Raw genomic sequence first — 21627 nt, 5'->3', positions numbered from 1 at the left:
AGCTCAATCCTCCCTCTTTTTTCAGTATGAAGTAAACTTCACATCTCACAAATACTGAATTTCCAAACATTTCTATACATACAACATTATCTTAACAACGGCAAACATTTCTATACATACAACATTATCTTAACAAAGTTTTCAAGGTAGGACCACATGTTTTCCATTCACTTATCTTCAACTTTACATATTAATTTTCATTATCAATACTCAAATAATTTTCCCACCAAACATCTCCCATTAATTTTTCCAAAACCATAATTCATTTCCATTATAATACCTGATATCTGGAGAGTCCCCGAGCTAAGTGAAATGATTCTGGAATTTTCAGTAATGGGTCTGTCATCCTTCAGCCACCATATCTGGGGCTTTGGATCACCATAGGCCTCACAGTGAAGGAACCCTACCTCTCCTGTGGGCAGATTCTGGCTCTGAGGGCCAATCCTAATGATAGGGGGTGGCCGGGTGTCATTTACTGAAAACAGAAGTGGGTCAGTTTCTGAAAACAAAAGTTCACAAGTACAGAGAAATACACTTCATAGAATTCTTGCTAATTTTTTCTATTCTAGCAAAGTTTAATAACATATTTTCTCCACTTTTATCAACCAACTATCCCACAATGTTTGACTGACCATTACCTTTGACATTTAGCCTTGCCGAGGCTTTGGCTGAGCCAAGTCCATTGATGGCCTCACACTCATACTGAGCAGCATCTCCCAGATGTACTCGCTCAATTCTTAAAGTCCCATCTGAAGCCACTGAGAATCTTCCTGATGCAGTGTTTTGAAATAACAGCATCTACAAAAAGTGTTCCCTGTATTAGCAAACCATACCAAACTCTGACCTTGATCTTAGCAAACCATACCAAACTCTGACCTTGATCTTATATTTCATTTCCACTTCAACAATAAAAAATATCCTGTTGAGGTGAAAATCAGAGAGCGAAAGAGAGAGAGAGAGAGCAATATTAATTCATCCCAAAATCCTGGGACAATTAAAAATACCTATCAATACTGGGTACATGTTAACTCTCTTTTCTGTACTAGTTTGATTCCGTACAGTATTACTGTAATTAGTTGATTATGGTTTTCAGCTGATAATGTGAAGTCTATTAAATCCATGCTATTAATGTTAAAACATGCAATAAACTTCAGGGAAATTACATCAAAAATTAACTGCAAAACGGTTTAGGTGCGAGATTTCTCAATTTCAATTCACAGACCCTTTTCATCACTTCAAACAAATAACAAAAACCAGGATGAGTGAGTCACTAATACGGCCATCTATAAAGTAGAAAATCAATTTTGTGGAAAACTTTTCATTGCAATATTGCAAGTGATCCTTTTGCCACTACAGAAAACAAAACTGTTGGTTGTGGCCCCTAATCATACATGATCATCGCTGAGAAAAGGCTGACCTCGGAACATCCAATCACAACCTGTTGAACAAATTTCACTCAGTAATAGATTGATAGCTAGTATAAATCAAATTCTACATGATCACAACTTGTCCCTCTGAAAATGATAAATATCCATAATATTCGTGACAAGTTTTAAAGATGAATTAATCTTCGATTTGTATAAAAGCCTCCAATTAAAACTCATATGATCCGAATGGGAAGATTATTGAACAAAAACGTCGCAAATAGCAAAATACCTATTGGGATTGAATGCTACTCAATAAAGAAATGCACTCATGAATGATTTAGCAAAATTATCAGTTGGAAATACACTTATGCAATGCCTCTTAACAACCCTGCAAATGGATCGGATCAGTATTCAGGTAACAATTAAACCTGACAAAGTTAATGACAAAATTATGAACTATGGGAGGTATACCATTCTGTTCATATGAAATATTAAATCTCCTTTTTAACTCAGCTCCAATTGCCAATACTTATAGAATTTCTGTCTAATGGATTGATTGCTTTCCATGGAGGAGGGCAAGGATTCCTGTGCACAGAACAATATCGTAATCTCTTGTCTTCAGAACGTGCTGGATTAGGAAGAAAAGCTCGAATCTAATGCAATTTATCAATCATGAAATTGCACCCGATGATTCCTCGCTGGAATATGAATTTTTTATTGCCAGGGTCAAAAAGACAGTGACCAAACATAGGGAAGATATTTCTGTAAGACTTTGACTGGAAATGGGAAAACAGATCATTGGTCAGATTATAAAGCCCATTTACGCAACATACACACAATTTGAGCAAACTACGTCTAAGATAATTTGGTCGAGCTCTAAGTTTCCAATATTAATTTGGTAATATAGAGTCCACATTTCCCACATTTGCATTCCAACCCTGAACATTAAGACCTAAACAATAATGATTGTTAGAGAATGCTGATCACGTTAACAGGAAAGCCACTTGATGCATGAGCCTGATTGGGGAAAAGTCTCCATAATGTAGCTTTTGCATTGATCGTCCACATTGATGGAGGACTTTCTGATTCTCTTGAGCCATTGACTGAAGGTTAAATCCAAACCTGTCAAGGCCCTGGAAATTAAACTACTGTTCTAGAATTGCAATTGAACACACACAGATAGAAAAAAAAAGCACTATAAAGAGTCAGGCTTGAATTACTATGAATGTGGATGAAGGCTGCAACCTTGCTGAATCATATATCAATGTCACTGCTGACAACAATGGAACTATTTTTCTTGTTGTATCAGTAATGATGTTTTCCATCTTCTCAAAACAATCATAAAATTCATATCCACTTATTCCTAACCATTGTGTAGTATAACTCTTAAGTTCTATGTCCTGAATATGACCGCCTATGAAACTAACAAACTGTTGTATTTCCTACTAAATGGTATAAATCTCATAAATAAATGCAAATTTGATCTCTTCACTCTGTGGCCAGACGCTAATGAAAAATATATGTGTTGCAAGTCCAAGAAGCACTCTGTAATCGTTACTTAATATCACGGATATAACAGGACTATAGGCGGCAGTCCTAGTGGATGGTTATATTACCTTCTCCCCTGAGGGCTTGTTAGAGATTTTGCTCCATATAATGGTGGGTTGTGGGATTCCAGTGACAGAACAATGCATAGTAACCGTACGCCGTACACCCACCACCTGATCATGTGGTTTCACGTCAAAAAATGGCATGACTGTAAAATACACGAAATTCAATCCATAATCATAGACATTAAAACATTGAAACAATGCAGACAAATACGTGTGAAAGGATAGATGGTGTAACTCCTGCATACACAAAATCAAATTATACATATCATGGCTACAAACGTTTGGCACCATACTACATATGAGATCATATCTGTATATGATACATAAATGTGTACTCCTGAAGAATTTAAAACATAGCAAACTTGAGCATATTTACCTAAATAAATAACCCATTCATTCCCAAGGCATAAATCTTAATAGTTATCTGATCTAGTTTGTAAAAAATACTTCAGATGTCTTTGAACTGATTACGAATGAAGCTAATAATGCCCAGAATATAAATTATCGTCATATCCAATGTACAGCTACCCAAATCTTATCATCATCGTTATTTATCTCTTGCAAAATATAAAGTTCTATCAGTTTCTTTCATAACACAATCGCACTATATACACTTGCATTCTGAGTAACACTGAGGATAATACAAATCCTTGTAACACTCAATTTCTCAAATCTGCCAAAGAAACCTATAAATAGCACGAGAAATTTGTCTTTTCGTGGAAGTCCCCATAACGTCTACTACTCCTCATTTTTCATCTCGAAATTTCAGCAAGGAAACTATGATTTATAACAATCAGTTGTATTTCAAGATATTGTATTTTATCAAACACAAAACAGATCCCAAAATAATCCATCTTGTATGAAATTGGTTCACCAAGTTCATGAAAATGGGAAACAACTCTTACAAAATTTTAACTTCATACTGCTGTACTGGAAAATCTAAGATTAGTTAAAGCCAACTTGACTTACACTGGACAGTAAGCCTAGCGACTGCCTCTGCAGTCCCCACTGAATTGGAGGCCATACAGACATACAAGCCAGCATCTTCAGCTTCTGCCTTTTCTATCCTCAGTGTGTTATCCTTCAGCACCCTCACTCTCCCAAACTTTAGGGCTCCATTCTCCTTCCTCCATTCCACTACTATGGGCTGGTCCCCTACTACCTCACAAGGAAAATGAACTGCCTCCCCTTCCATGATGATCTGGTCAACTGGAGCTTTCCGGAAGCTTGGTTTTTCTGTGAATAAATCATCAACTAAATTATTGTCCTCTAACAAATAACTACAAAAAAATGTTTGATAAAAACAAACTTGCAATACCATATTTTTTTAATGTAAAAAAAGAAAATAAAACCCTAAAAAACTAACAAAACAAAAACCTTACATTGCTTATTAAGAGTTATATCTGTAACTACTACTGGTCTCCTACAAACTCAAAATTCCCGTTGAAGACTAAACAAACAAACAATACATTACCTAAAACAGTCAGTCTCGCACGTGCACTCTCTCTCTCTCCAGCCGTATTGGTAGCAATACACTTGTAATCATCTGCATCGTTCAGTGTAACCTGGGAGATGATCAGATCACCATTTTCCAAAATTTGTATTCTGTCACTTGTCGTAAGGAATTTCCTTCCCTTCAACCACAGGACCTTTGGTTTTGGTTCACCTCTTGGGGGCCGACAGCTGAATCTGGCCTTGTCACCAATGGACACACTTTTATTGGAAGGAGATTGCAAGAACTCATCTCTTAGAACTGAAATAAGTGGTATATTGGATTAAAATAAGTGGTATATTGGATTAAATAAGTGGTATATTGGATTAAATTGCTGATTAATAACACAGGAACATGAAAACATAACTAGCTATCCTATTTCCTGTACTACTACTATAGACTACCAGTAATATTTAGTCTTAGAAGTAGGCTGATATTAATATCTTCCTTTAGGAAATTGCTGAGATATACTTTGAAGTGAAATGTAGATCTATTTCTATTTCTTTGGTTCAATTAACTGCTAAAGAAACCATCTGCATTTTGGAATTTTATAAGAAATCATGCGAGTCAGCAAATCAAAAGAATTGCATGAGAAACCACGATCAGACAATGCGAATTGCACGTACTTCATATTTTCAATACAAAAAAATCTGCACAAAAACAATTTCATCCTTTTCTATGCTGTGATATCAATGTGAAACAATTAGGGAAAATGATCTTTATCCTGCACCTGTTGTATCATAGTAGATATTCATATCATTCAAGTGCAGCTGGCAAAATAAATCCACAACAAATTGTGAAAATGATAAACAACTTCAAGTTCTAAAGCTGCATATCATCAGTCTCATGTAAAACCCCTCACTGCACTAGTTTAAATTCATTGAGAATTTCATTATCGCGCCATCTTTTGTTAAAAAGGGAACTACAAAACATTTTGACACTTCTTAAAATTACACTTTTCCCCATTAAAACCATATAAAACTTCATGCCTGAGTCTCAGTTTCCATAACAAGCAGCAAAGCTTTAGAATTCTTCCCATGGCCATAAAGGTACAATATCCAATAGATTGGACAATAGAGCAATATCGTTATGCAACTCCTGGGTACACGAGACAACTTCAATGTTATCTGTACCCCTATCTCCAGAAGTGGCTGCATGCTCAGCGTTCTCTTTCATCACGGTTGCACAAAACCTGGCCATTTTACAGCTTTTTATGGTAATACCATTAAATTGCCTTTGAATCATTTAAATTCATTTGAATAAAAAAGAGCGAAAAATGGAGGCAATAAAGAGATACAGAATATCGTGGATATGAATCTTTAAACATCTAAATATTTACCAGAGCATTGAAATCATATAGTCATCTATGCAAAAAGAAGCATTATCAATTCAAAAATACTTTCAATGCATGTACAAATAAAACAATGATAAGGTGACTTATTTTTTGTATCTTTTTTGTAATTTAGCTGTGAGATTAAAGCTTCTAGCATCTGCATGCCTATCAGCTTAAGAGAAAACAAAGTGCTTTGAAGCTGTTACAAAAAACAGCTTTTATCACCGAAACCAGTAGCCATATACTTTCAACTGAATAAGTGGGTCACCATTCTCATACGTGCATTCTGAAATGTCATTTTTTACTGCTAATCCTCTAATTTTGTACTGTACCTAACATATCAATGTGAAATTTCTTCTAAAAATAAAGGCAACTCCTGAAAATGTTGCAGACAGCTTTGCAATTAACAAATCATATTTGCCAAGATACTTCTAACATACAAGGGGCTGCTGAAAAAATTTAAATGAATGATGTTGTCCCAACCTCATTGTTGATTAATAGAATCCAGTGTGGGATAGGGAAATTCTATCGAGGGGATGAGAGGGGACGAGATTTGCAGTCTAGGACAAGGCCTTGCAGTGAATCTTGTTCCAGAGGTGGAATTTCCCTATCCCACACAAGTAAATAATAAAGAATTATTTTTCTCACTTTTTACCCACAGTTTAGTACCTAAATTCAGGAGCTTTGAGCAAATTCAAAATTATCAAAAATATCATTTGAACTTTAATGCAAAAACTAATTCGACAGGCAGAAAAAGCAAATCCGAAAATGGTGTACACTGTAAGTGTAAACTAAAAAATCAAGGTTGTCCACCAGAAAGCTATATCAAATCAAAATTTAAAGAATACAGTAAAAAATATTTTACTTCACCATTCAGCGTAAATCATAGACAAAGTCACAATAAATGGCGTCGTTGAAGAGTAAGACAAAAAAATCTCACGACTGTCTAATATAGGTAAAATCTCACGACTGTCTAATATAGCTAAAATCTCACGACTGTCTAATATAGGTAAAGTCTATCTCACACTGGTGATAATGTGAGAAACTTTTTTTCCACACTGCTAATAGCCTTGAGCCCTGTGTGTCCTTGTGTATCAAAGGTCACCACATGTGTGTCCTTGTGTATCAAAGGTCACCACATGTGTGGTGTTGCTGTGTTCCTTACCTGCTATTTTCAAGGTGGCATTTCTAGAGATGGCACTCCCCAGTCTATTGGTGGCATTACAGTAGTAAACACCTGCGTCCGACTTGTCTTTCTGGTTGTGGACAACTCTCAGGAAGAACAGCTTCCCTCCCTCGATCAACATCTTTTGAGAGTATGGGTCTTCGTCCATGGTAGCCACCTTCTTCCCATTGTGGTACCACGTTATGGTGGGTTTTGGGTTACCATCTGCTTGACAATTCAAGGTGGCAGGGTTGTCCTTAGCTAAGTAACCATTTTGGGGGTGTTCCAGTATTTGTGGATAGGAGACATGGTCATTTGGTGAGGCACCTAGGAAGACAATTCAAGTATAAATTTAAATATACTGATACCTTCTAAATGTGCAAACTAAATATACACATCTTTAATTTCGCATTGGTAATGGAATGCATTTGAAGTTAACACACTTTAATACTACATTTAGATCACTGAACTGACAGTAATATATCCTAAAGAGTGAAACATGAGCAAAATAATCTGAACTATTTGGTTCTTTTTGTGTTAAATCAATATAAAGGCCTCGTTATTTTGCTATACTTAATCCTAGAGATTTATACAATTTTCCATGGCACCTAGAGCAACTCTCACCCAGTGCACATCAAGCTTTTGCATTAAGACACATAATGAAGATCTAGACACAATCAGGATCAATTCCGTGCATTAGCAATCTTGTAAAAATTACTGGGATTAGAACCTTGTCAATGTGGCACCTACTAGTCGCCCAAGAAGTGATAAAATGCCTAGGAGGGGTGCAGAAATTTACATGCACTCTAGCATCAAATGAATGGCGATCATTTTTATCCCAAACCTAAATTGATATGTCCACAAGCAAAACCTAATCTTCCTCCAAAAACAGAATCTATGGAATCCATTTGTAGGATTTATCTGAGCTGAAGGCAAAGCATCATCATTTTTCAGCCATCAAAGAGAGGGAACAGTGATACAAATACATGGTTTCATTACCGGTCCAGACTCAGTGAGTACGGTCATTTCGCTGGACTTTGAAAACAGTTTCCATTCTCCTAAAAACCACGGTGTAATACCTACTCAACTTCAACCCATTCATATACAACCCCATCTAACTGGATAAACCCAGTGTTAATGCAAACAAGCAAAAGCTGCACTGGGACATTACAATGAATCTTGACTATCACTTCGACATCAGTAACATCTGGTACAAATTCATGCTGTCACAAGGAAATAAAAGTTTACAATGAATCAAAATCATAAAACTTCTTCCAGTAAAGATAGTGTGCTATTTAAGGATGCATAATACATTGTTCATAAATTGACCATTAGGGAGAAATGGCCAGATCTGTTTCATGTCTCCCCAATATTTCTGACATGTCACACTCCTGATTTACTGTTGAATCTTTCTCAATTCTACTTTCATTTATACCAATATGAAATTGTCAGTAAGCTTTTTCCATTGATATCACCTTACTCAATGAAAAAGACATTTATCGTGATATATTGGCAAATACTGTATCAAGGGAGAAGTAGTAGATTTCCTTTCTCTTTGATGCTAAATTGCTCCTCCTTCATGTAAATATCCAACAGCAAAATCCAATACTGTCATATGAAATTCACCTTTTTTTAACCTTAATTTTACTCTAGCCTAATTAAATATTGATTGAATACAAAGTCATCTGCATTAGAAAGCCCTGACCATTTGTGCAGTGTGAATCACCTGCCAATGTAACGGACCAACCTAAAGGAAACTGCATGACATAATGAACAATACCCATTAGGCTCTCACCAGGGACAAATCCCTTTGAAAATGGGCACTACAGGCCACTCAGGGCCGCAACAGCATCTGATGACCTCTTGTTCCATCATTTGGTCACTTTGACTGTTGTAACAAGGGACACTTGAGGACCAGAGCATATTGTCCACTTTTCCCCTGTACTACTTCTCTGAATAATCAATATCTATTGAAATATTCCTATAATTTCCTCGTTACTTGGCGTGTTCAACAGACAAGAGATCAATAGACACAAACTATTGATACAACATTGTGAAGCACTGACTCTTGGCTATCCAAAAGGTTTCTCTTAGAGATGGCCATCAGTTTGCTTACACACATTCATTTATAGCATTGCTGAGTGGCAAAGATAAGAGAATCAGAAAGTTTGTTTTATGGATTTTGCCTCTGTTCACAAATCAGATGGACTCTAAGATAGGCCCTGGACTTGTGAAGCTGTCTCATTTGGTAGACAGACAGATGCATTACTTGCAGAGGCCTAATAAGATTCTCTTTACAATTTGCATATTCTTTTGAAATTATCTCCATCCCACTGCAGGGTTATTAAGGACCTTACACACACACTGGTGTCAACCTAATCTTAATTATATTTCTTTTGTCATCTGTCATTGCACATTATCATTTCATTAACAACTGTATGTTATCTCAGTTACATGTGTACAGACATCTTGATATTCAGTATATACTCGCCTATAGGTTGGTTCTTCTATAAGTCGGTTGTATATTTTGAAGGCTATTTTGGAGGGATTTGCCATTGACCTGCTTATAAGTCGGTTTAACTTTTTTCAATAATCAGTTGACAATTTCTAACGTTTTCAACTCTGTTTCAAATAATATTTTGTGAAATGTGCTGACATTTATTCATATTTATTCATTTTCCCAACAAATCAATTTCAATAATATACACTTGAGATGAAAAAAATCATTAAAGTATGTAAATACTTGTACTTTATGCATATAATCTTAGAATACATGAATAATATATGTATATTAAATATGTCCAGTGAACATTAATCATGATAATCGTCAGAGTACGAGGGTGTTTTTAAAATACATTACGCTGTCCAGAAAAATGCTAATCTTCTTAGGACTCGCCTATAAGTCGGATATAGAGTTTTGGACCAATTTTTAACTCCCAAAAATCCGACTTATAGGCAAGTATATGCGGTAAATGTTTCACAACTATGATCGAATGACTAAAGGATGCTGATGATGATGGCAGAATAAATGTCTTTTTCTTGAAGACAAGTTGTCTACAAAATGAAGTGGTTATGCACATGGATTCACTGACACAGGCTTTATCTGATTCAGCTTGACCAATGTTTACAATTAAGTGTATGTCCATGGATTGATTGTTTATGTAGGAGGTCTGCAGAATATTTAGTCGGAACAAGCCCTGTCCTGTATCAATATTTATTTTCATAGACCATAGCCAGAAAGTTATAGCATTAGCCTAGCTGTAAATCTGGGGTAATTTTACAAAGGAAATGGTTTTATATTCCTGAGAGGATATTACAGATTTCCTCAATTTGTGGCTCAGTTGAGCATCAGACTGAGTACAATGGGGTATCAATGCCTACACAATGGGGATGATTGTTATCAGCAAAAGGCTATCACCTTGGCTGTGGCTTATCTCCCATTATACAGCCATTAGCTGGACAATATAGATACCCTTTCAACCTCTTATTTTTATGACAACTAAACAACAATATTAAAAGAACATAAACATCCAAATTAAACACCAGAAAACACTTGTACAAGCAGACAGCAGCCAGGTCACTGCCAACCCTGGTATCCATCACCTGGAGGTCACCTAGACTCAACTCCCAGATTCCTTGACTCCCAGATTGCTCTCTTGCTGCCAGTCACTTAAATGAAGGACAGGCACAAACAAATAATTAGAGACCATCAAATTCAAATGAAAGGCAAAGGTGGTAAACATGGCCAATGCTGGACTCTACAGAAGGTCAGTCCTCCCTGTGGATTCCTCGTCCCCTGTAGTGATGGCTTCTCTGCTTACCAACAAGCAGTGACAAACCCTCCCCAGCTGATTATCATGTCTCCATACTGTGTATACTGGTTTACATCTAAATATTTATGAGATGCTTATCATTCCTGAAGTGGCTGGATATGAAAGATATGAATTGTTTGTAAATGCTCTTTAGTCAACACTGCAGGAATATACCACAATACTAAGAAATGCTGGAACTGCTGTGAAACAGAACATAGATAAAAATCCCTACCACTAACATTCATGTTATCATGTTTTTTCTTCCTCTAGCAATATCACATCTCATAATACAAATATACAAGATTATTCTCCTGAATATACCCAAGTTTGCCCAATCTTTGTAGGTTATTAAATCACACCATGTAAGAAATCAGATTTCATTTTGTTCAAAATTCCCCAGGTGGCCAATTTGTAATGGTCAGGTTATAGGAAGTTTGCTGACAAATCTGTCTGGTGTTATCACTGGGCCAAGTCTGTAGTTACAGACCTAATGAATCATATATCTGTCAGGAAGTCCCCATTCCTTAGAGGTGTATTGTCCATATCAAATTTTGACAAATTTGAGTGTGAAGAAAATTATCTCTGGACATTGAATCCAATTAGTCCTGACAAGCTGTATGCTGAGCTGGCCTCATATATCAATCACCAATGGGTCATTAGGCCCTGTTGGTTCCAATTAACCATGCAGTGTCCAATTTTTCATGCATGTAAATCATCATTCATGTCATTAACTTAGAATTTAAAATAATAGTATAAGTTCTTCAATCCATGAATTTTCAACTAAATATATGCCTAATTTAAATGAAAGATAGTTTTTGCTACAAAATATTCCATATTTTATAGTTCAAAATTACCATACATTACAAGTTGAAAACTCACAGGGAATATTACAGCAAAAAATTAAAACAATAGGACCTTTCTCATTCCAATGAAAGAACTTAAGACATTTCCTCCCTTTCTCATTTGCCAAAGACAGTAATTAAATTAAAAATCCTTTTAGCAACAAAATTTTCACACATTAAAATGCTGGTAAATTGATTAGCCTCTTTCCCTTACATTTCTAGGGTGTTTTTCCCCCAAGAAAAAAAAATGCAATGTTGAAGGAAATTGACTAGTCAGGAGTCAGTAAGGTTTGGCAACAAGCTAGGTGTTATCTGACTAGAAATGTGGTAATTGCTGTGGAGAATGATGTATTGAGTATTTATGGCTCTCAATACTGATGATGGAGGAGAAAGATTACAGTACCAATATTGAGATGTAACAATCAGACTGAGTTTCCAACCAAGATGTCTGCTGCAAGAAGACAAGTATTAATGAGCCATCCTGGTGTGCCCTGCATGTAAAGGCTCAACCTCTTCATGGGTAGAAATTGTTTTGTTTCCAAAACTGAAAACACAATTTACTACAAACCCTTCATAGTGTGAGGAGTTTAAATCTATTAAATACATGTTGCCGTACTTTTTCTGAAAGAATATATAGCTTCAAATATAATTTTTCACAATCAACTTCATCCATGACAATTTACTTCTCAATCAATGCTGGGACCAGGCTTCTTGAGACAAATACTTGTTTTTCAGGCTTCATTTAAATGCTACGAAGCATTGCAAGAAAAAAATGCAAAAACATGACAGCACTGATGAAACCCTATAAGCTTTCAGAATTACTTCTAATATGGCCATAAGATTGGCGAGAAGATTACTTTGAAATTCCAATCACAGAATGCCAATACCCAGAAAACATTGTTGACCATATAAGTACGCAGTTTTGCCTCACAAGATAATTATCCTGTCATTTCATCACACATCTGTATTTGTTCAAGTCTTGTATTAGTCTTCTTAATCAGGCTGTTTTGCCTAATAAAGGCAATTACAGTCTAGTATTATACCCACACGGAGAAAGCATTTGGAACTCGTGACAAATATGAGAAATGTGAAAGCTAATATAGAGTATAATGATAAAAAAATTCCCTCCTACATCAACATCAGGTTATAGTGGCAACAGAAAAATGGTATAATCTTTCTGCCTTATGGTGCAACAGAAAAAATCTGACCTGATTATACAAAGAAAAACTCTCGTGGGTCATTATCAATAGTATCACAAACTACATCTCTTTATGTCAGCAAATATTTCTGTAGTATAGGTGTTTCATTTCTAAAGAAGAGAATCCCTTACTATTTTTCCTGTTCAAAGGAAAACAGTTCAAGAGAAAAACAACATTGTGAGAGCAACGAAAACTATTCCTGGCATTCTGCAGGTACATCTTCTGCAGTTTGTTCAAGGGGATTTGAAATTACGCTAATTCAAAGAAACCATAATGTACGGATAATGTCGGGAATCCATTTAGTTGTATTTTAAATGATGGATTTTTCACTGGTTTTGTAAGTAGTAACCTGGAGGAATATACGACAAATGATGAAATAATCAAACTCTTAAGAACCCCATTTTCAGTGCCATTTGTATGAAACAACTCACCCAGAGAGATTTACAACAATCTCATGTCAAAGGCAGATGCTGAGAAGAAAAAATTCGACCTTTTTCATACCAGCTATTAACAAGCAATTCAAAAGCTTTTTAAAACTGTTTCAAGTTGTATTTTCATGCTACAAAAATTAAAGAATCAACACCTTTGCATCTTGAAACCTTCCTTTGATTAATTATCAACATATTTTTACACTCTCAAAACAACAAACAACAAATTATCTCAAATTCAACCGGGAAGATTTCCAAGCCGATTATTTATTCAATACAAATTTACAAGCATCTTTCGGCTCTTTTTCTTGTTTTAAAGCAACATTCAACCAAGGCAAATTGCCCTGTTTCGAATTAAAATCAATCGGCTTGAAAACATTAAGCGATCCTAACGGATTAAAAACAGGCCTACTGAGAGTAGTTTAAAACTTCTGTTTTATCATGTATCACTCGAAACAAAACAACAAACCAACTTTGGGGCATGCAACTCTCAATAAGTAGCACGTGAACAACATATTGTAGAAAACATGAAAAAGCAGTCATCATCAATTAATTCAAGGAATTCAAATAAATTTGAAAAATCAGTAAATAAAATGAACCATATGTATGGACAATTGTTTCCTTCTGGTGAGCAAGGAAAAACTCTGCATATAAATGGGAGAAATTATTGGACCAATGTGTGAAAAAAGGGCTTTAATACTGACTTTACAGCAAAGGTCTTGAGATCCACCATCTGTGTAGGATATAGGATTGCATGGAATTAGCTAAAATTTCCAACATGATCAATAGGTCTTATAGGACAGCTCTACTGAAAACAAATCCCTTTAGAATGCTCCGCCTTAGAATTTCAACATGAAATTCTGATGGTAACTGTTAGTTTTTAATGGCTTCTTCATCAACTTCAATAAAAAATCTTCCTTTATATGCACACTGGTGACACATTAGAATGTGCATTTAACTGCATGCACCTGTTTCCTAATCTGCACTGCATTATGAGCCTTGGCAATTGCATTTAAGACAACACAAGGAAATGTTTGAAAGCACAGGAAAACTGAAAGTAACAGATGTTTTTGCAACCAAAACTTTTATTTCCACTTCTCAGACATTTAGCACTCTTTCTGGGATACCATCTGAAACTATTTTAGATTTATGGCTTATGCAACTAGATTTCTCAAGTATAAAAAGTCAGGAGGATATCTGGGTAAATCCCTCCTGATGATGCTATTAAAACATTTAAAAATGATTTTATCATTGGCTGGTGTCAATGGCTTTTGCAAATAATCTATCTGAATCACTTCTGCCAGATCTCCTTGGTGGAAGCACTGAGCAGAAAGCACATAGTATCAGCAGCAAAGAAATGGTGTTAGAACTAGAACCTTGTCTTCCCTTTCAAGTGTCAAGAAAGTTTAGTTTATCTCCAAAAGAGAGCATATCTCTGTGTAAAAATGCCCCTCTTTTCTCAAATTCATTTCATGGCTTCATTACAACAAAACGCCAAAATAAAAGCTTAATGCTTAATGTAGTACATTCTTCAAATATGTTGACAAGCAGAAGATAGAAACTCTATCAACAAATTGAGCATTGGATTCTTTATGGCAGCACTGGATGACTTTCCATTTCCACACATCCTACTGTCCTTGCAATAAAGTCCCATGTTTTAATTCCCAGTTAATCAATGGAACATTTAGCTTGTCATGGCGGGAGTGATCTATGCCTCAGATAATGCTGGAAAAAATAGTCATTTTCAAACCCAGCTACCCTTAATTTTGTGCATTTTATGATCCTTGTTTATGATATAACCCATATCACTGATAATTAAACGAATTCTTAATATGACAAAGGAACCATTAGCATGAACAATTTTTCTCTTGACAGGGCTAATTAATCGGACTTATTTCATCTGGTGATCATTTGAATAATGCAAAAAGGATACACATTAAACCCCTTTACAAAATCTTTCATAGTTCTGTAGTCTTAAAACGTGAACTAATGAGTTGATGAAACAGAACAATGACTAACACTATCAAATCCACTTTCTCATAAACTTTGATATGGTATATCTTTATGTATATTTCATGACTTCTGACCTTCTGCCACTAAAATATCCACCATCTTATGTTGCTGACAGTTTTATGACAGGCCAAAGTTTAACTACTGTATCACTTTCAATTTTCATTTAAAGACAGCAGTGCAGTTTTTAAGGGGTTAGTGATGTCATTCAAGAGAAAACATAAAACCAGCTTATACACAATAATCTATTGGCCCACCCATATGGTAGTTATGACAATAACACTACAGGAAGAAAGACTATAATCTTCTTGAACTAAATCTTCTTGAAGATTGCAATAGTGTGTTTAACACTTTCTTTCTTGATAACCATTTTCTCTCAAATTTTGCAAGATTTTAAAATTTACTGTGCACATCTTTCAGAAAATACTTACAAATCTTCCCCACAACAAATAAATCCCTTTAAAAATCTTTTCAGCATCCTGAAGCCACCCCATCTTAAATACTGTATACACAATGTCTGAAGAGGTCAGCTAGTTCAACTGGACAATAAGAAATGGGCCATTCAATGATCCTCTTAAACATGATATACCTACAAGAGCAAACAACCAGCCAATTTGTTTTCCTGAAATCCTGACATACCTTGAGCACGAAAATGGGCTCATTGTATGCAACATATATCACAAAACCTTTCATGGTTGTCATGTTGAGTCCTCTATGTACCATTGATTTTTAAAAAATGAAATGTAGTTGTAGGAATTCTCTAAATTTACAGCCTCTTTGTAGCATTTATTGATCAAGTGCATGCTTTGCATCTATGCAAAAAAGAGTTTAAGACATTAGTGTGAAGAAATTCAATTAATGTATGCCATTTGCAGCTGTTAATATGTACAATAAGATTACCCCCTAAACAAGTAGAGCCCTTTGTTCTTGTAAGGAGTAAATTGGCTACTGTTTGATCAACCACTCATGTACTTATACAACTGGTACTCCAAGCCTTGAATCTTGTTGCAGAAATAGAACTAAAGATGACTCCAGGCAAACCCAATTATGATATATCCTTCTTGTTCGAGAGTGAAGAGGCATTAAAGTGATACTGTTTCAGGTTTCTACCAATTGTGCACCCTTCTACTTTATATATTTCTTTCAAATATGCTTTCACTGAAACACTGCATCTACTGACAGAGACAGCTGCAATTGAAGAGCAGACATGAAGACAGAAGACAAGGAGCATTTCATATGACCATTCATTTTGTCATTTCTTTGGCAATTTTCTCAACAGATTTTCAGAAGGTGGCACTCACTTTTCAGAAAGCTGATATCATTTTGGCAAGCATTTTTTTGTTGCTGAACTCTTAAATTCTTTCTCCATGCAATAAACATTAGATGAATTCTGTGTCTGAACCTTACAGCAAAGAATAAATACATCAGAAGTTATTGAGAAATAATTTATTTATCTCTTTCAAATAAAATTGGTTACTTAATGTATTAGAAACTGAAGCACACATTGCCCTATATTAGCAATAATGATGATATATTTGCCTTCTTATTGAATTAAAAGTCAATTACAAAATATCATATTACAATTTTGAAATGGAGCATAAAACATAATCCAACATTACTGCCTTTGATGTACCGCAACTGTTTGCACATAGGTGGAACATTACGCTGGAGAAATATGAAAAGATACACAAATCGCATGGAAAATATACCTACCACATGCCCAGAACTTCATTACAAAATCAACGAAAATTTGCATGTTCAAACATCATTAAGGCAACAGCAATTTCCTAATGATGGCTCATAACCAAATCTTGCCATCGATGCTTGAGCAACTTTAATTTCTATCCACAATGGAACAAGTTTCTGCTTTCTTTGCTCGACTAAGCCTCCCTTTAAAAATCTGTGAGGTGCAAAAACATACATCATCTAACCAAATCATGATACAATGTTAATTACAATACATGGGTATTTCTGTAACATTCCAGCCATTTTTCAACCAACATCCTAACATCATTTTATCATTTCAGTAAATTTGGAACTTTATATAAACATTGTTTTCATGTCAAAATTTTCTTCAACCACTTCCAAATTTATTAGAAAATCTAACAGATTGACAACAGCGAAGGCTATGACAAGATTTATGAAACAACATAATAATCTCCTAAAGCAACACGGAGAAGAAATACTGTCCATATATGTTTCAGATTTCTCTGTTGTTTCCCCTAAAACCGATTTTAATCTTCTTTTTCCATGCAGAGAGTTAACTCATGAATTTTTCATTGCCCTAAATCAAAAGTAGAGACTGGAAACAAAACCACTTGGGAGTATCCCAGAGTTCATTGCAGCATACTTTGGGTGTCATATGTCCTAGTCTTGAAACAGAAATGGGCTTTGATCAGAAACTTTATGGACACCTAATAACATGAAATTTAAGCACTGTAGCAGAAGTATTAAACACATAGAGAGAAAGAATATGTCTTATTAAGTCACAGCTTAAATCACCCTGCACAAACAGGCCCTTCCTCCTTGCAACAGAGGAAGCCTGGAGAAGTTTTAACCAGCTGAGTGCTTTAAAAAGTCTGGGTGGTCAAAACTATTTGACACCCCCTGGGTCTAAAAAAAAAATAGCATTTACTCCTGTTCTTCATAATTATCTCACTTAGTTTCACAATCCTGTTATAAACCATCCATGCAAAAAGTCATTACATTATAATCCCAGCTTGATTACGGGTTTTGTTTCCTTACAATGAAGGGGGTAACAAGGCCCTGTTGCCTAATACATCGTAACATTTTCTATGCCCAAATGTGTGTAATTATATTCTATGTCAAGTTTGGATGATATTTTTTGTTTCTATATAACATGATATACACCTACAAGCATGTGCATCCCATCAACAAATCACACATATGTTCACCTACTGTTGGGAAAGATTTAAAGCACTGACCTGTATTATGTATTAAGTGGCATGCAAGATGAAAGACTCTAATGTAACAAATGTCCTCTTCAAACTTCAAAAGCATTGTGTGGTCAAAGCTACTAAAAATATGTCACCCTCACAATCGTGAATCACGTTGTTTGCATGATTAAAGCCGAAAATTGACAAAAGAATGTAAAACTGCAAATAATTCTTAAGATACAATATCCTTGGCATGATCAAAATATTCTTTTTTGAGAAATCAAAAGTATTTGGATATCAAACTATGAGTATGCAACATATATCATGTAAACCTCTATTCATATCACATTGCAATGCAGTCTCTTTATTCCCATGTATATATCACCCTAGTCTAAATTAAAGGGGGAGGTTTAATTTGCTCCTTTTTGTAAAAGATTTGAGGACCAACTTTCAATGGGATATTAGATTTATTATTACACTTTCTTGATTCGGAAGATGAAATGGGACTTATGATTCAATGAAGTCATTTGAGCTGAATAGACCCATTACATCATAATTATATGCCAAGTACTGAAATGTCTTCCTCCACTCCTCTAGTCAGTAGCTGCATGTCTGCCTGGCTACCTCTAACAATGAAGATAGCCATCATTTATCACCTCTGTGGTCATCTAATGCTGGGTAATGATGGGTAAATCGTCAGGTGTACGATTTAAAGTGTTGTGGTTAAAGAGGACAGATTTTACAGTGAGGTTTTAAAACTCCCAATCTAAATAATCTCCTTTATTGTACATTTATCAGCAAAGAACAGATAGTAAAAGCTTTGTGTTCTACCTCATCTCCATCTAAAAAAAACCCAACCAAACCATCATTTCACTAATTACTCTCCAAGTGCATCATCACGAACAAGGTTTCTCATAGCCTGTCATTTCTAGCAACAATTATGTGAAAATTTAAAACAAATAAGTTCTTGATTTAGTAACCGAGCGTTAAAACTGGAGTTTTTATACAATTAATCCTGCATTAGAAATACACCTGTACTTTATTCACTATAAAACATAACAGGAGAGAAAAAAGCATTTCCTTTTAGTTTACCAGGCTGAAGCCAAAGGAGAGGGTGTAACTTCCATCAGCATACCATTTAAAGTTAGGAGAGGGTGTAACTTCCATCAGCATACCATTTAAAGTTGTTTTTTAAAACAGAAATTCCTTTCCATTATCTTTTTAATTGATTAACTGATGGCAATATCACTTTTCCTAATTAACTTGTGACCCACCATACTGATTTTTTAAAACCAATGAGATGCAAAACATCACATGCTCCCATTTGCTCTTCATTTAATATATCCTTAAGGTCTGGATTGAGAATTTTACCTGTGCCAGGTTGCATTACAACTACATTTTATTGCTGTGCTGGTGCCAGCTACATCACTTTTCCTGCAGGGCAAACAATGGAATAAATGGACTGAGCTAATAATAATTGGATCAACAATGTATTTTTTTCTTTTTACAGTTGAGGAATCTGTAGGAACTATATTGAGCATATCTGTATGTTTCATTTCCTCTTTTGTTCAACAAATGAGGAAAAAACCAGCGGGCATCAATAGACATGAAAAATAGTTATTTGATCAAATATCCTCAGAAGGTGGTATCAAAGGCTTCCAACACATTATGGACTTGTTGTGGTCTGCTGATCTGTAGATGTGCATTGCACTTTTAAACAAGGAAACAAAACATGAAGCAATTAAAATTTATTTAAAATTTATGTCTTGCATGAAGAATTGATGTGCAATATGGAATCCTATCTGACTACAATCTTACATGGTCTCAAATCAACAAGGCTTGACAAAAACATGTTCTGAAAAGAAACTTGCTGGAAATCCTCTCTTGGGATATATTGAGAAGGAATTTCGGCACCAGAGATCAATCAAGTTGTTTGCTCTCATAATCTGCTGAGCACTCAGAGTAGAGAAGTCAGAAATTTTCTGGTGACAAATCACTTCCACCTAGTGTGATTGGAGGTAGACCTTTGTGTCTGCATTTATAAGGAAACCATGCTGAGATAATTAAGGCCTATATACAATATAGAACTTAGTCTTCACTTGATAAAAGGGGATTATATCATACCACTGTAATACTTCAGATTACTTTTAAATGCTCTGAATGACAATAATACAACTGATATACATTCTGCACTGAATTATCCGAAACTCTAATAACCAGCACACAATACCATTGTGTTTTTATAATAACATAAACTACCTCTTTCCTCGTCAGCTGCCCATAAACCTTACTAACTCTGATCTACTGAATCAAAAGTAAAAACTGAATACTGTAACATCAAAGAGACAGGGAAAATGCCTGGCTATAACCTTTATTTAACTATTCCTCTTCAAGTAACACTAATATTTACAACAATCAGAATGTGTATACTGATATATCTAAAAGAAAACCATCTGTTGCACATAGGGGGTTAGCAGACCACTGTCTTTCTGACAAGGTTCACAAAAGGGATGTGATTGGCTGAGCTGTCGATTTGTAACAGTTTGTGAAGCTTTTGAATAAAATTAATCCATTGTTCTTGCCATGTCATGTCACTCATCATGTCCATTATCTTCATTGTTACATTTAAACAATATCAAATACAGTGTGATTTGGTGCCCCCTTAGTGCAGTGGTCATTCCAGACACATCAGTGCAGTGTTTATAATTAACCATTATCACTGGTTATCACACATTCTCCCCCACTCTTTCATCCTTGATCATCTTGGGGTATTGGATCTCTCTACTGGACCATTATTTGGTGCTATTAATTAAACAGAACCTGATAACTTTTTTGTATTACTTGAGCTCCTATAGGGACGGAATACTTCCTTCTCTCCACAGTTGATGAAGCATTTCCACAGTTGATGAAGCATTTCCACTTTTACTGACAGACAGGCAGAAAAGAGAGGTAGTATTATATTTCTCACTGCTCTGCTGGGACTGAATACAAGATTTTTCCATTCAAAACAGATAGTCTTGAAATACGATGTTATTTTCTATCTCTGATCAAATCTTGAGAATGCACTCTAACTTCAACGTAAGTGCCAATTCAAAATAAGAAAAAGGTTTTTATCATTCAGCCAAGGAATCTGAGATCATAAAATTTTGTTTTTAATCAAACTTAATTGGGAAACTTCTATTTTGATGACTAGGAAAAGCATGATGTATGATTCATAACTAATGCCGACATCAAATAAGTTGTAGTTGGAATCAAAGATGGCAAACTTAAGCTCGATGGAACACAAAAAAAGGAATGTCATAATAATCAAAGTAAACCTATTGACAAGACTTGTGTATTACACCTGCAAGGTGTCATTTTAAAAAACTGTCAGAGATAAATGCTATCTTTTTCTCCCATCAAAAAACAAGATTGCAAACAAGTACCAAAGTCAGAATATACCATGACATAGAATTATAAAGAAGTCAGC

At 35.3% G+C, this 21627-nt stretch overlaps 1 protein-coding gene across 27 annotated transcripts in view; it reads right to left on the bottom strand.

Annotated features, from left to right (window-relative positions):
- LOC125679448 (roundabout homolog 1-like) overlaps nucleotides 1–21627 on the bottom strand; it is an 89258-nt gene that overhangs the window by 14661 nt on the left and 52970 nt on the right. For 19 of the 27 annotated variants that reach the window (XM_056154139.1, XM_056154137.1, XM_056154138.1 and 16 more), the window contains 6 exons: nucleotides 6971–7297; nucleotides 4455–4733; nucleotides 3950–4216; nucleotides 2984–3123; nucleotides 639–798; nucleotides 281–499 (listed from right to left, as the gene is read on the bottom strand). In XM_056154139.1, the coding sequence (XP_056010114.1) occupies nucleotides 281–499; nucleotides 639–798; nucleotides 2984–3123; nucleotides 3950–4216; nucleotides 4455–4733; nucleotides 6971–7297 (1392 nt within the window). The remainder of the gene's footprint in view (nucleotides 1–280; nucleotides 500–638; nucleotides 799–2983; nucleotides 3124–3949; nucleotides 4217–4454; nucleotides 4734–6970; nucleotides 7298–21627) is intronic. The other 8 variants (XM_056154153.1, XM_056154145.1, XM_056154144.1 and 5 more) reach the window with 1 other exon arrangement.

Source organism: Ostrea edulis, chromosome 2 (genome assembly GCF_947568905.1).
Source record: "Ostrea edulis chromosome 2, xbOstEdul1.1, whole genome shotgun sequence".
Taxonomy (NCBI): domain Eukaryota; kingdom Metazoa; phylum Mollusca; class Bivalvia; order Ostreida; family Ostreidae; genus Ostrea; species Ostrea edulis.
The sequence above is the reverse complement of the archived record's forward strand: the minus strand, read 5'-3'. Positions and strand labels throughout refer to the sequence as shown.